Source organism: Mustela erminea, chromosome 7, assembly GCF_009829155.1.
Source record: "Mustela erminea isolate mMusErm1 chromosome 7, mMusErm1.Pri, whole genome shotgun sequence".
Classification (NCBI taxonomy): Eukaryota; Metazoa; Chordata; class Mammalia; order Carnivora; family Mustelidae; genus Mustela; species Mustela erminea.
This window is the reverse complement of record NC_045620.1, coordinates 14016310-14032193: the sequence shown is the minus strand read 5'-3', so window position 1 is coordinate 14032193 and position 15884 is coordinate 14016310. Positions and strand designations below refer to the sequence as shown.

Sequence of the window (15884 nt, the reverse complement as noted above, 5' to 3'; positions counted from 1 at the left end):
CCTTCGGCTCAGGTCATAGTCTGGGGGTCCTGGGATTGAGCCCCACATCGGGCTCTCTGCTCAGCGGGGGGGCCTGCTTCCTCCTCTCTCTCTGCCTGCCTCTCTGCCTGCTTGTAATCTCTGTCTGTCAAATAAATAAAATCTTTAAAAAAAATTCATCATCTCTAATCCTCATAGTATTTCTGAGAGCCAGAATGTTCCCCTCTAAGTTACAGGTAAGGAAACAGGTCAGACAAGTAGGAAGACTTGACCAAGAGCACTGAGAGAGGAAGTGGTGGGATTTGAACCCAGGACTCTGAGGTCAAAGCTCTCCTGGGGTGACAGTCAACGCAGGCAGGCAGAGTGGCTCTGGGGATGGTGGCTCAGTGTAATGAATCACAATCAGTGATGACTCTGCCATTTACTAGCAGTTTGACCTTGAACATGTCACAACCCCCTTGTGCCTCAATTTCCTCATTTGTGAAATAAAGATGAGCATATTACCAAACTCCTAAAATTGTTTTAGGAATTTAAACAGACTTCATGTTCAGCACCGAGGACAGTGCCTGCCCCACGCTAAGCACTCAATAAATGTAGGTTGTTGTCTTGGGAGGCATGGCATGTTGAGTATATGAGCACAATCATGCCTCCCTCACAGACACACTGAAAAGGGAGAAGACACATAAAGCATCAGGCTCATGGTGGGTGCTCAATAAATAGTGGCTGTTGTAGCTGTTATGAGAGAGGGTCTCCCTGCCACTCCCCTCTGCTTGTCCCCCCCCCCCTTGGGCAAGGCACAATATCCAGCTGAATGACTCCCCAGGGTAATGGCTGATCTCTCTCTCTCTCTCTCTCCCTGGCTGCATCCCAGGGACTCCTGCGGGGATGATGGAATCATTTCCCCAATCCCGGATTCTTTATTGCAGCCATTATAGTTAATGCCGACACGTGGGGATGGTGAAGGGTCAGTGATTCACCACTGGCTCCCCAGGCTCCAGACCCCCTCCTACCTTCTTCACAAGTCAGCAGCTCCCCAGAATGAGCAGATAAAAGGGTGCCAGGCTTGTGGCTGCTACGGGACCACCGCAGGGTCAGCTTCCCTCCATTCAGCAGTTTGATTTTATAATGACCATCACATCCACTCCCTCCTTTAATTCTCAGTCGAATTCTAAGATGTAGTTGCAGTGGTATGCTGGTAAATGTTTAACCATCAGCTCAGAGGGCTAGAGGGGTGGGGAGGAACGCCCTGCCTTGTTGTATTTGTTGATTTCCATGGTATAGAGACTCTCACCATGGCCAATTTCAAGCTACCTATGTGATATCAAGTGGCTCACAAAACAGAAAATCAATATTTGCCTATTGTGAGTGGATATGAGCCAACACCATACAATCCTGCATCATTCCCATTTTACAGATGAGGGAACTGCTATGCACAGTGAAGGGTGAAAATGTGAATTAATAACAAATGCTGATGAAACCTATTATTACATATTGTTATTCGAAGATCATGATAGATTATGTTTACTGAATAATACTTTGTGCTAGATCCTATGAGAAGCCCTTTATGTCTGTTATCTCATGGAATTATAAAATAAGCTTGAAGTAAGCTCTATTGAGATTCCCACTTTACAGATGAAAAAATGAGGCTGAGTGAAGTTAAGCAATGAAGTCCCTTGTGCCTTAGTTTCCTCACTTGTGAAATGAAGGTAATATTACTGCCAAGCTCTCAAGATCACTGTGAGAACTCAAACAGTTCTCCATGTTCAGAACCCAGAACAATGCCCGGTCAAGTTCACCTGGCAAGGAAATAGGAGAGGCAGGATTCAAACCCAGGTTGATCTGATGTCAAAACCTACATATGCCTGGACTTATGAAGTGTGGGGGGGCGGGCAATAGGCGTAAAAGGAGACAGGCAAGTAAGAGAGGGACGAGTCAGAGAAAGGAGGGGAATGGCAAGGAACAGCATCCGGGATTTTCCCTGCCACAACTGGTTGAAGCTCGGACTTCCAGAAGCAGGGCTGGGATTGGCTAGGGTGGGCTGGTTGCTGTCCATGGTGCTGCCAGCCAACTCTTAAGCTACATGGGGTTAAGGGCCTCTATCCAGGCCGGCATAGGAAGTATTGCCCAAATGATTCTTGGGTAAACAGGATTTCAGAGCAGGGTTCCACGTAGAATGTTAAATGTGGAAAGGCTGGTCCTCAGAGAGCATGGAAACCAGTGTGTCTTACCCTGGCTGCATATTAGAATCTCTTAGGAGCTTTAAAATAAAACTGATGCTGAACCCCACCCCAGACCAATTCTGTAAGCCTCTCCTGGGGTGAAGCAGAGACAAGGGCATTTTAAAAAACTGCTGCAGTGATTCTAAAATGAATCCCAGGCTAACCACCGGCCAAACCCCTGACTGAACTCAGGAAACTGAGTCATGGAGTCTCTGCTCAGTGACTTTCCCCAGGTTCTATCAGTAGTAAGTGGTAGGGAAAGACTGCAGCCCAGGTCTGTGGAGCCAGCATGTCACTCTTCTGGACTCACTGTGCCAGTTCCGAGACTGACCCTAGGAAGGAAGAAGCAAGGATGACACATGCCACCAAGTCAGCAGTGCTCCTCCCAGGCAAAATCAGCATGAGACTTCAGACTCCTGCCAGGAGATGAGACTGGCTGGGCTTTGGCATCAGAGAGTCTAGGGTTCGGATCCCACCGCTTCTTCACTCTGTGCTCTTGGTCAAGTCTTTCTCCCTGTTTGACCTCTTTCCTCACCTTTAGTCTAGAGGAGGCCCCTCTGCCTCCCAGGGATGCTCTGAGGACTAGAAATGATGGATTTACATGGCTGGTAAAGCTGGGCATATAGTAGCACTCAGTAGTTTATTCCTCTTGTCTCTCTGCAATGGTCAGAAGGTCTCTGGGGCTGTGCCCTTGGCCTGAAGTAAAAAATTCCTGGACACCATTATCAGGAGGGAGGGGTCAAGCTCACCCCTTATCCTTGGTTTACCTGGATGTCTCTGACATGGTTTGACATGGAGCCAGAATTGGAACCCATGGCCTGGCTCCCAACCCAGGATTCTTTCTTTTCTTAGCTCTTGTCTTTGATATCTATGAGGTCCTACTGCCACCTAGACTTGGGCTCCAGAGCCCCCAGGAGGAGTCCCATTGGCTCAAGGAGGAGGTGGTGCTATGGGGAGGGGAGCTCCAGGACTGAAGTCATCGCAGCACTCTCCTGGGCTTTGTGGCTGTGGGAAAACTGACCCGACTGGGCCTCAGTGCCCCTTCTGTAAAATGGAGATAATACTTCATCCTTCTGGACTCCCTGGAAGAGGGAGGCCCTTTAATGAGATGAAAGAGACGAAGCACTTTGGAAAGGAACAGAATCTTCAAACGAGGTGACCAAGTGTCATTATTATGAAGATGTTTGTAATTATTACCATCATGCCTCTTCCCTACTTCCCTTTGCTGCCCTGCTGGGCCTGGGGAAACCCTCAGCTCACATTTAGCTTCTCAAACATTTATAAAAAATGAGTCCCACCCCCTGCTGCTGCCAGAACTGCACGGAATGCTTTCTATTAAAAATTAAAAACCACTTGTCGAGTCCCTGGGAACGTTCAGATTACACAGGAAACAAACCCCTTCTCAAACTCTCCCTCCCAACTCCCTCTTTGATCATCACTTATGATGCTGGCTCACTGGGCTGGCCTCCACAGCTTCCGGCCGCCCAGCCAGGGCAGCCTAATGATATGCAGGAGATGAAGGAACATGGCTGGGGTGGGGAGTAGTTGGGAGGGAGGGGTAGGAGGCAGGCCCAGAGACAAGTGACAGAGAAGGTGTCACTAAGAGATGAGGTTAGAAAGTGGGTCAGAGACACAGACAGAGACAAGGGACAGAGGGACAGGGATTCAGAGAGACAGGCAGGGAGAAAGTGGGAAAACAGATACCCAGACACATAGGAAGAAAATAGGACAGAGACAGAGATATGAGCATCAGAAAGGCAGAGATACATAGAGACAGGGAGAAAGTGGAACACAGAATGTGACAGAAAGAGGTAGAAATGCAGAGATAAAGTCAGAAAGTAGACTTATATAGAAACAGAGACAGGCAGAGATACATATTAAGCAAGAGGAGAGTGGGAGAGAGTGGGAGGGGGGACAAAGAGAAGAAGCAGTTTTGGCTCAATGGGATAAGAGTGCCCTATGTTGCAAATACGCTTCTCCAGAGTCTCCAGCGAAACTCTGGGACACAGTCCCCTCCCTTTGTCCTCATAGATCCCAGCCATGGACTCACCCATGAATGTGTATGGGAGCTCATCTGTTCCCCTGAGAGAGAGGACTCCCCTACCATCCCAGTTTGAGACACTTATGCTCTTCTGTCCTTCCCACATTTAAATGGGACCGTCTAGTATGTAGTCTGGTCACCTTGTTTGTTGGGACAGCAACATTTTAAGTATCTGCTGTAGTAGCAACGGTCTGCCTGTTGCAGACAGCAAACATTTTTTTTCTTATTTGCTTCTATTCAGTTACCCGACATCTATGGAGCACCCACTGTGTGCTAGGCCCTTGAGGGCAGGATGGTGGCTCGGTCACCTTTGTACTCACTGCTATGTAGGTATAGGGCCTGGCTTAGAGAAGGTGCTTGTGTGTGTGGAATAATTTGTTGATGGAAATGACAAAGAAAGACATGGATCCACTCTTCACTGTCCAGGTTCCCTGGGCCACGGGGATGACTCCTGAGGGCCAGGGCCTCTGCTCTTCCTTGCCACTTTCTCCACCAGAAATCTCCTGTCCTGTTTCCCCCGATCTTGGGTGGTGAGAGCCAGTGCCGTTGCTAGGCAAGGAGATATTGCACATATAGATCTTCCTGGACTTTAATTAAAAACATCTTTAGAAGTTGTCTCTGCAGAGGCCAGCGATTGATTCCTGGCTTGGGCCTGAGGGTTGCTGAGCCACACTCTCTCTGGCTGCAGACAGGACACTCAGAGGCTCCCAGCTTGTTGCTGCCCTCCCCAAATGAGACCTTTGGGGAACACACTGCCTCCTTCTTTCCTCCCTTCCTCCTTGCCCTGTCCCCCGCCAACCACTGGATTCAACAATCAGTAGTGTGCTCTTCCAGTGTTACCTTCTTCCCCTCGTGAGCCTCAGTTTCTCCAGCTATAAAATGGGTGTGTTAACACTTGACCTGAGAGCTTCTGGGAGAATCAATTAAGATCAGGGATGTGAAAGTGCTTTGCAAGCTATACAGTCTCTGTGCATGGCTGTTGCCCACACAAGCTGAGGCAAGTGGCTTGGGTTCTGCTTCTGGGTTCGGGGTCCAGTTCTGGCTCCAGCTCTCACTCTGGAAACTCAGGCAAGTTACTTTATCTCTCTCTGCATTTATTTCCTCATTGGTTAAATGAGGACAGTAATACCTGCCCTGCTTATTCCCCAGGATTGTTGAGAATAAGGGGAAATAGCTCTGTGAAAGCAGTGTTGGCTGACAGCTGTTATTTAGTAAATGTCCCAAGAAGTGCAGGCTATACTACAAAACAGCGCTTCTGTCTGTTAGAGATGCTGCTCACAGAGGAACTGGAATACATGGGAACCCCGCTCTGGCAGAGCCCCTGCCCATTTCCACAGCTCACTGAGTCCCAATCCCATGGTCCAACAATGCCAATCCAATGCCAAATGAACCATTCCATTGGCTTGCCTTTGCTCTCAGCAGACATTACTAATCGTTTGCAGCATTTTCTCCTGAGCTTGAATGGGAGGGGCCTCAGATTCCTTCTCAACACAACCCTATAGTCACTACCATTTGAACAAAGTTCACCCCAGAGATGAAACTGATCTGCCATCACTTTAAGGTCAGGGGAGGGTCTTGCTCTTCTTTGCATCCCCACATACCTACCCAATTGCCATGTACACAGTAGGCACTAATACATGTTTATTGCATTGAAAGCAACTGCTTATTTTTCTATCCCCTTGGGGCTATATATAAAGTAGGTGCTAATAAATGTTTGCTAAGTTAGGTGACTCATCTTTGCAACCCCTACAGAGCCAAGTACACTGGAGGCCTTGTACATAATGGGTGCTAATAAACATTTGTGGATTTAATTCAATTACTTATCTTTAGATCCCCTGCAGTGCCCGGAATAAAGTAGTGGCTAATAGATGCATGTTGGATTGAAGTTCTCATTTCTGTATCCTCAACAGTGCCAAGCATATCTTATACATAGTTGGCATTAATAAGTAGGTAGAGTTGAACTGGGCATGAGAGCCCTGTGAAATCTTGCTGTCCACTGCTCAGGTTGTGAAACTTGTGGGAAGGGGTCTGGTGCCCCCAACATTAGGAGATTATCTAGTCTAAATCTTTTCTCTCAAAACTCACTTTCTTGTTGGTTTTATCCAGCCTTGAGCTTTAAATTCCTTCTCTCTGCTGATGACCTTCAAAATTGTATCTCTGACCCTGATAGTGCTCCTGACCGCCAGACTCAGAGACCCAGCTGTCCCCTTGACAGCTCCACCCAGATTTCTAGTAGACATCTCAGTCTCAACATACCCAAGAGTCTTAATTTTGTGCTGTAACCTTGCTCTTCCTGGAGCAGACCCCATCTCAGCAGCTCCATCCACCCATTGCTCAGGACACACTTGTCAACAACATCCTTGCTTTGTCTCCCTCTCACTCCTCTTATCTGGTCCCTCACAAGCCCCGTTGGCTCTACCTTCAACATACACCCAGAATCCCATACCTTCTCACCTCCTATGCGGGTCTGAGTCAGCATCACCTTTTGCCCACATGATTGCAGCTGCCTCCTCACTGATCTCCCTACTTCCAACATTGCCCCCTTATGGTCCATTTTCAACATGGTGGCCAACAAGTCAGCCTTTAAAAGTATAAGTTGGATCACATCACTCATTGACTCTGTATCTCACTCAGAGTACAACCGAAATCCTTTCAATGGCTACAGTGTCCTACGTGATCCTGTTTCTAGTATCTCTTTCAATCTCATTGGACTCTCTCCCTACATCACTTACTTCTCTCTTCACCCACACTGACCCCTCATGACAAACACACTATGTCTCAGGACCTTTGCACTTGCTGTTTCTTCTGCCTGTACATTCTTCCTCCAGCTTAGGGATTCTCCAAGTGTGGTCCCTGAGCCAGCAATAGCAGCATCACCATGGAATTAATTAAAAAATGCAAACATTTCTAATAACCAGACCTGCTGAATCAGAAACCCTGGGGGGAAAGGGCATCAATCTGTATTTTAGCAAGCTCTCCAAGTAATGTGGATGCACAGTCAAGTATGAAAACCACTGTTTCACATAGCTCCTTGGTTCCTTCAGATCTTTGTTCAAATATGCTCTTTTGTAAAGAAAGGCCCTTCCTGACTCCTCTATCTAAAACAGCACTCCCCCAGTATAATGCAAAAATTCTCTAGGCTTCACAGCACTTAGACCTGTTATTTAAGGGCCTATAATATATTGGCTTGTTTATTTCATTCCTGTCTGTCTCTCTGCCCTGTATGGAGGCTTCCTAAGAACCTCCAGTGCCTGGAACAGTGCCTGGCACAGAGTAGACCCTCAGTAAATGTCTATTGCATGAATAAACCCCTTCAATGTTTCGAAGGGAACCTGGTGCCCAGAGAGAGGCAGGGACTCGCCCAAGGTCATGTAGGGAGCCAGGCTTCCTGACGGTCAGCTGTAGGACCTGCTTCGCTGTGTTAGGCTCAGCGAGGCTGGTGTGCCCCTCCTCAGAAGCGTGGCTCATCGGAGGCCCCCGGCACACTTCCCTTCCTTTTTAAGCTGTGAGTGGTTTAATTTGCGAGCCCCGCTGCCTTTCATGTCCCAAGCTGTGTCCCTGCTCCCTCTGATCTCCGAAGCTGCCCAGACCCTGGTGCCGCTTGTCCGCCCCGCCCTCCTCAGCCCAGATCAGGAGGCTCAGTAATTGTGACTGATTTTCAAAGCTGCCTGGAGTCTCCACAAGCACCCCGGTGTCAGATTTGCTTCCTCTTCAAAAAGTTGCTTAAATGAAATAAACTAATTTAATTTCTGCTTCCTCCCTCTCCTCCTGGCTTCCTTGGCTTGTCCAAGTTGAATCCAATGCCTGACTCTTTCCTGAGCTGAATGTCAGAGTCAGTGAGCTGGGAGGGGAAAGGGAGGCAGGGCAGGAGCTCCTCAGGCTGATTGATATTCATGAACCCGGGGACTGGCTCTGCCTCCTACAATCTGGGTGACCTTGAAAGTGTCCTTGTCTTTCTCTTGGCCTCAGTTACCCCGAGTGTGTTGCAATGACTCTTGCCACTCCGACAGTCTAGGAACCAAGACTTGACTTGCTCAGTCACTGACTTGCTATGCAATGGTGGACATATTTTCTCCCCTCTGAGCCTCAGTGTTCCCATTTGTTCGATGGGGATGCCACCATCAGTCCCATCACCTCTCAGAGTTGAAGTGGGAGTGAAGTGATGGACAAGCACCTTGCCGATGCCTCCCTCTGGAGTCCCCTATCCCCACCTGTTCTCCAAACCGTAGCAGAGAGAGCTTTCTAAAATGCACCTCAGGACCTTTGCACTGGATTGGCTCCCTTGCTTTATCCTTTCCCAGGTTCTGTGCTTCCACCAGGTCCTTTGGGTATGGCTCTTGCTTCCTTCTCCAGCCTCACCTTGTGTCACCTTTCTGGTCTTTTCCATGTGGATCCATTTGGGATGAAGAGACACAGGGCCAGGGTTTGAGTCAGTGAGTAGGGGCTGCTGGATGGGGGGACATCAGGGGCTTTCGCTGCCCCTGACTTGCTGTGTGATCCTGGACACATCACTGCTCCTCTGAGCCTCAGTTTCCCCCATTTGCAAAATTAATTTCTAAGTAATCACTAGGCTCTGAAAGTCCATGGGTCTTTGCTACCAACAACTTTCAATGATCTCTCCATCGAACCCGTACATTGAAGATGTCCACTTGGCTGTCTAGTAAGTACTTCCAACTTTAGCTTTTTCCAATGATCTCTCCACTGAACCCGTCCATTGAAGATGTCCACTTGGCTGTCTAGTAAGTACTTCCAACCTTAGCACAACTGAAACCAAACTCCCGATTTCGCACCGTCCCCCAGATCTGCTTCTCCCGCTGCTCCTCCCATCTCAGCAAATGGAAACCCATCTATTTAATTGTCCAGGTCAACACCTCAGTAGTCATCCCTGAATTGTCTTTCTTTCACACCCCACATCCCATCCATTAGCAAATGCTTTTCAGCTCTCCTTTTAAAATAGATCCCAAAGTCCACCTCCTCTCCCTACCCTTTCTGATCCCACCTTGTTCCAAACCACCATCATTTCCCACCTAGGTAATTACAGTATGCTCCTCTGCTTCTGTCCTTGCCCCACGCCCCAATCCCATCACCACCCGATCTTCACAGAACAGAGTGAGGTCCTTTTAAAACTAAGTCAGACCATGTCACTCTTCTGAACAAGCCTCTTTGCGGACTGCCCAGCTTGCTCAGCGTAAAAGACAAAGGCCCGACTAGGCTCCCTGGGGCTGCACAATCTGATCACCTCTCCACTTCTCCTCGGAGCCTTTGTAGGTACGGTTCCCTCTGCCTGGAATGCTCTTCCCCCCAGGGCCCACCCTTTCCTTTCTTCAGGTCTCTGTTTCACAGTCACCTCCTCAGAGAAGCCCTCTAGCTTCACCTCCCAATGCTCTGTTTGTTTACTCGCTCACTGCCTGCCTTTCTCAGCCAAAAGTTACCCTCTATGAGAGGGAAGCTTGTCTGTCTCTTCAACGGCATGTTCCCAGTGCCCAACACATAGTAGGTTCTCCTGTACCCCTGTCGAATAAATAAATGGATACTCTCAAACAGACACATAGTATGCCGTATGCACACAGAAGCCATAAAGTGCCTTTTGCCTAGCCATGTGCGTGCACACACGTGTGTGAACGCATACGTACACCAGGCACACGTGCACACCTGTGCCTGTGTGCGCACCAGCCCACACCCGCATCCCCGCCCTCACTGTTCCCTGGCCTCCCACCGTCCTTCTGTGCCCACCCGTATCTCTGGTCCACTTCTCCCTCTCCATCCCTGGCTGCTGGCTCTCTCCCCACCAATCTGTCAGATTTAGCCCCATCTGGGGAAGCGGGGGCTGCCCGCACCCTCTCCGAGCTCAGACACCCCCTGCCTCTGACATGCCCTAGTAGGACTGGAAGGCCCAGAGAGGGGCAGCCCTGAGCCCTCGACCACAGTATGTCAGGGATGGAATGAGGTGTCGAGGACTGAGGACCACTGCTCTCCACCCAGCCTGGCATGCGGGTGCCTGGGGTAACTCCCTGCAGAAGATGGCTGAGCCCCTTGCCGGTGACTCCGGCTTCTCCTGGGAGTCCCGGCCTCAGTGGGCCCTACCACAGGAGCCAGTATAGTCATCCAACCTCTCGCTCCAGTGTCCCGCTGCTGTGTGGTGGTGAGCTTCCGAGTGTGGCCTCTCCTGCGGTCTTCTCACATGCAGGGGTTCTGGTGTGTGGGCTCCTGATCTACCCATGCCATGGTGCGTTCCCGGTGCCCCTGCACTCTAGCGGCCATACCCAGCTACGTGCTGCTGACCTGTGTCTGGGGCTCAGCCGTCTCTGTGAACCTGTGTTTCCAAGTGGCTAGGTCTTGGGACCTAGGTTGGTGTTGAGGTCTCCCGTGGGCAGGAAACGAAGTTGTCTGGATGCTGTTGCCCCTGTTGCCCCTCCCCACTGTGGCTGCTCTCCGCTAGAGCCTAGGCCCAGGTGGGTCACCTCTGTTCGTGGCTTTAGCCTATGGCTACGTAGGTGGTCGTTTCTGTGCACAAGCTCCATACGGGCGAGGTGCTGTTTCCTGAGGGGCTTTGTAGGAGACTCTGTCGGGTGTGAGGCCGTGTCTGGTTGTGTGCTTGGGCCTCGTTCTAGCTGTGTTCCACTCTGGTTCTTTCCAGATGTAGGTGTGCCCGTGTTCAGTTGTGCCTGCCCCTGTGTGGGACTGTGGCCAAGGGCTGTGCAAGGTCAGCGTGGAGCTGAATTCTGGGCAAGGCTGCGTACAGGGGAGCTGCTGAGCCTGGAAGTGGGGCTGGGCCTGTGGGAGTGACCGTGGCCAAGCATGTTGCTCTGGCTACCCGCAGTCCAAGTCATGTGGGGTCAGTGTCCATGTACATGGCTGGGGTCATGTGTGTGTCTTAGTCCGGGTGTGCAGCTGTGACCATGTCATCACTCTGCTTGAGCCCGTGTGGGCTCCTGGACTCATGCCTGTATCCCCTGCCTGGGGCAGCACTTCCTGTCTCTCCTGCCTCTCCCCAGAGGATCAGCCAGTCCCCGTAACAGGCTCCCACTCCGAACCTGGCAGCTCCCCTCGCCCCAGCCCCTGACTCTGCCCAGCACCCCCAGGGCCCGCCGCCCACCTGTAGGTGAGAGCTCAGCCACACTTCCAATGTAGGGGCCATGCAGGAAGCGGGGCTCACTGTCGTTGATGTCCTGCACCTTGATGATGAACTCTGACTCTGGTTCCAGCAGGCGGTTGGTGGCACGATCCCGGGCCTGAGCCCGCAGCGTGTAGAAAGTTTTCTGCTCACGGTCCAGGCGCTCCATGGCGTGGATGTCTCCCGTCAGCTCATCGATCAGGAAGATGGTCCCAGCTCCCTCACCTGAGATGGTGTACTTGATGGCCCCGTCACCCTCGTCGGAGTCCGAGTGGATCTGGAGAGGCAGAGAGGAAGGTCAGTGGGTGCGGGGCGGGCCCTCGGAGTTTGCATTTCTAACAAGCTTCCAAACGGCTGTTTCTGACCCCGCTGGGAATTATGGGTCCAGCCCCACCTGCCCAGACTCTGAGCCTGGCCCACGGCGCGGGCAGGGGGTGAAGGGAGCTAGGACGGAAGGGAATGCACATCACCGGAGCCCCTGCTCTGTGCCTGGGGCCGTGCTAAGTGATTCACATACTCATCCATTCAGAGTTTTCGAAAAAAGTGTTTAAAATCTACAGAAGGCTCTAATACCTGCCTGGCACCATGGGACACACGAAATTCACCAGCCAGGCCAGCAGGGGCACTGCCACAGGATCTTACGGCTGCAGGACCCTAGCTGGGCCAGGCAGGACCCTCTGGCTACTGGGTCATGGAAAGGTCGGGGGAGCTGAGGGAACTGGGGGAGGAGGGAGAGGAGGGAGACCATTTACTATGCGTGGGGGGAGGGGGCCTATGTCACTATGTTCACGACGGGCACAAGAACACTGGTATGTACTAGCTGAAAATCAGCCCTGCCTGAGACATTATAAGTATCCAATAAATGGGAGCTATCGTTACTGTTATATTATTTACTAAATGTTAGCTATATATAAGTGCGATTTAATCCAGGCACCACCAGGCTCCAAGTCCCAGGCTGTTTTCACTGAACTGAGATCTCTTAGGCAAGGAAGCAGTAGCAAGAGGGTTCTCCCAAACAGATACACCTAGGTCCTGATTCTCCGATTCCCAAATTTCCGAGGCAACTCCAAGCAGAGGGAAAAGTGTCCCATGAAGCGGGTGACCTTGGGTGGGTCCCTGCTCCACTCTAAGCTTCCGCAGAGATGTAACGTCAGTGACAGAATCCCCAAAGCCCCCTTCAGGCCAGGATGCCACGTACCCCAGCCCACACAGCAGGACAACAGGTGCCAATGAAGTCGTCACGGAGGGGGATGAAATCCCACCCCTTGCCACGCAGGAGGAGCCCGGGTATAAATTCTGCTGGTGGAACTCTGTGTCTGAAAGGTGGATTATAGAAGTGCCATTTGGAAGATTGAATGGCCCATAAACATTTTCATATTTCATTAGCCGATTAATGGGCATCTCTCTCTTTTTGGCGAGTCTGCTGATTCTCAGCAGAAATTGCGGGGAGTAAATGGAGGCGTCTGGTGGAACCTTCCCGGGTCCCCGTCCTGTTATAGATTGCCCCAATTAATGCCCGTTCTGGGCTCCACTGAGAAGCCTTCTTCCTGTCCAGTTACTGTTAATAGATTTCTCATAAGTGGCTGTATTGTAAAAACCTCATAACTCAGTTTAATGCCCCCAATAAAATTATCTCAGGACGTCAGCCCTGAATCATTGGCAGTGCTGGGGATGAGGAGACCTGTCTCTCCTGTTTGCTGTTTATGCTTTCGCTCCACCTTAGCCCAGGGGACGTGGGAACAGGAGAGGGTAAACTTGTTCCCTCTTCCAGCACCTCCATCCACTTTCCAATCAGACTCGGCGTGTGCTTACGGAGTCAGCAAACACCGCGGTGCGGTGGGATAGACACCACGTGGGGCGACGCTTAAGAGCGATAACCTTAGCCGTCTTCACCTCTGCCCTATGAAACATCATTCTTCCCATTTCTCAGGTGAGAAAACGGAAATGCAGAGAGGGGAAGTCACACAGCTGAGTTCAGGAAGCCAGTCTTCTGATCCCATGACTCGCTGATGTTATGATCATTTTTCCTCTCTGTTTTCCCCCAAGAAACCAGATCGAGCCCTCCCTAGCACAGGTGCGGTGAGGATTCAATGAGAGCATGTTTGTAATGACCTGAACCCGAGGTAGACCATTGTTGCCTTCCCTTTCTGCCCCCCTGGGTCTCTATCATGTCCCGGCAGACCTTCCTTATGTGTGAACTCAGACCCTGGACAGGGACGGACACTCATGCGGGACGGGTGGGGAGGAGGGAGTGGAACCCGGCGGTGATGTCACTGATGTGCTTCTCCCGTGAAGGATGACATAGCGCTCATGCGGTGGCCCAATGGCCACTCTCTGGGGACTGCAGAGTCAGACAGAATGGAACGGGTGGGGGCAAGGGGTAGGAGTTAAGAGTTCAGAGCTGTAGGTCTGGGCTGGGCTGCGGCTGCCTGCCCTGCGCACGTGGGTCCTGGCTCCAGAGAGAACATTTCTACCCCCAGAAGAACATTTCCCAAGACTCTCAGCTGTGAGGGGAGGCTGGAGGACAGCACTCTTGCTTATGGAGCGCCGACCATGGGCCAGGTGTGTGGCGGGCCTCTGCGGAAATCTAATTCAACATTGGAGCACCCGTCCATGTATCGACCTTTCCCAGGTGAGGATACTGAGCTGGGCCCAAGTCTGTTTGACTCCAAAGTGCAGTCTGTCCTTCTGCAGCCTCTGCAGATCTGTCAGTCTGGCTGGGGGAGAGGGCTGGACACACCTTTTGCCTTGTATCGGCCACAGTCAAAGGCAGCCTCTTCTGCCTGGGCCTCTACTTCATCATTTGGAAAAGGACTGCAAATCACATATCGAGACAGACAATGGGCTTGGGGATCGGGAACAGCTGGGTGCCAGCTCAGGCTCTGCCACTGGCCTGTGGTATGGCCCTGAGCCTCAGTCTTCTCACCTGTAAAGGACACACTATGGCTCCCACATGTTCAGATGATTCATAAGATAACGTGTGGAAGCTCCTGGCATGAAATAGGTGTTCGTGCAGACCAGTTCCCTCTCCTTTTCCCACCCTGGGCTCAGGAGGGACCGAGGGTCACGCACTTCATCTCCCAATGTCTGACACAAAACCGTAGGCTGAAATCCTGACCCACTGGAGAGACAGCAGCATCATCTAGTACCTTCTTCCCTTTTAAACTGGGCTTGTTTCCTCCTTCAGGCAGTCCTCTTAGGTGCCCCAACCCATTTGGTTGAAGAGCCTTCATCCTGCCCACGCACACTCCCTTCTGCTCCACACTTCCCCATAACACCTCAGTGTTGCACATCTGTCTCCCCAGCTGTCCTGGGCCTCAGGGGTGTGGACTAACTTTGATTCACACCTTCTGAAACCCCCATGCTTGGCACACATAGGTGTCCTGAGTAGGCCTGCAGAGAAAATAAGAGGGGAAGTGAGAGAGTTGAGTGTGTGTGTGTGTGTGTGTGTGTGTGTGTGTGTGTGCGTAAGGGTACATGCATGTGGGAGTGTGAGATGTAAGCTCCTTGAGGACCAAGTTCCTTCTACCCAGTACCCAGCACAAGGCATGACGCCAAACATATCAAAAATGAAGAATGAGATATGAAGAATGAAGAATGAAATATACGACAGTCACTAAAATGCCCCACCTGCCTTCTGGGATTTCTGGAGGATCCAGTCACTGTCAAATCCCAGGTACACATGAGCTAGACTACAGAGAAGACTCATTAGACACACTTCTAGACCGTTGACTGTGACCTCATGGATGTCTCATTAAGATCTTGTGAATCAGAGTTTATTTCCTCCCTACTGCACAGGTTGCAAGCTGAGGATCAGAGAGGGCCTAAGTCTCCTCTAAAGTCACACAGCCAGCAAGAGGCAACCCTGAAGCCTGAGTCCACAGCCTGGGTTCTTTCCACCGCCATCAAGGGTGGACAGCCCCAGAGGAGAGCCCGCTCCCCAGGCCCAAGGCCCAGATCATAAACAATGGGAAAAATACAAGAGTGATGGCTTCTCATCCCGGGGGGAGCTGAAAAATGGGATTTACGAGGCCATTAATTACTTCCTCCTAATTAAATCAAAATTAAATGCGAGCAGAAGTACGTTTTCCTTATTAAAGACAATTAAACGGACAGCGCAGCTACGCAAATAAAATGAGTCCAGGATTTAAACGGAAAGCAAATCAAATAAAAAGCCTCCCCCCGGAATGAGGGGTCTGCTCATGCCTGTGCTACTCGTAAACCAGGAGTTCATCAATTTTCTTTAAATATTAGCAACTTAATTAAATCTGCTCTCCTCCCCACTTTAATCCTGCTGTATATCTAAAATAGATCTCACCGCCCACAGGAGTTGGTCATAAGTGCTGACCCCATAATTCTATCTTTTTAGAAAAAAAATTAAAAATCTTACAAAATCCACATCCAGCTGACAGAAGCCTCTGGGGAAATTACAGTTCGGAAAAGGGATTAGTCAAAGTACCCAGATTGTATGGAAATCTGGGAGGCTGCTTGGAGGGTGGGTATTGGGGGCAGGTGAGGGGAAGAAGTGGCT

At 50.7% G+C, this 15884-nt stretch overlaps 1 protein-coding gene across 3 annotated transcripts in view; it reads right to left on the bottom strand.

Moving 5' to 3' along the window:
* Nucleotides 1–15884, bottom strand: part of CDH22 (cadherin 22) — a 120545-nt gene that overhangs the window by 48765 nt on the left and 55896 nt on the right. For all 3 annotated transcript variants that reach the window (XM_032350474.1, XM_032350473.1, XM_032350475.1), the window contains one exon: nt 11336–11630. In XM_032350474.1, the coding sequence (XP_032206365.1) occupies nt 11336–11630 (295 nt within the window). The remainder of the gene's footprint in view (nt 1–11335; nt 11631–15884) is intronic.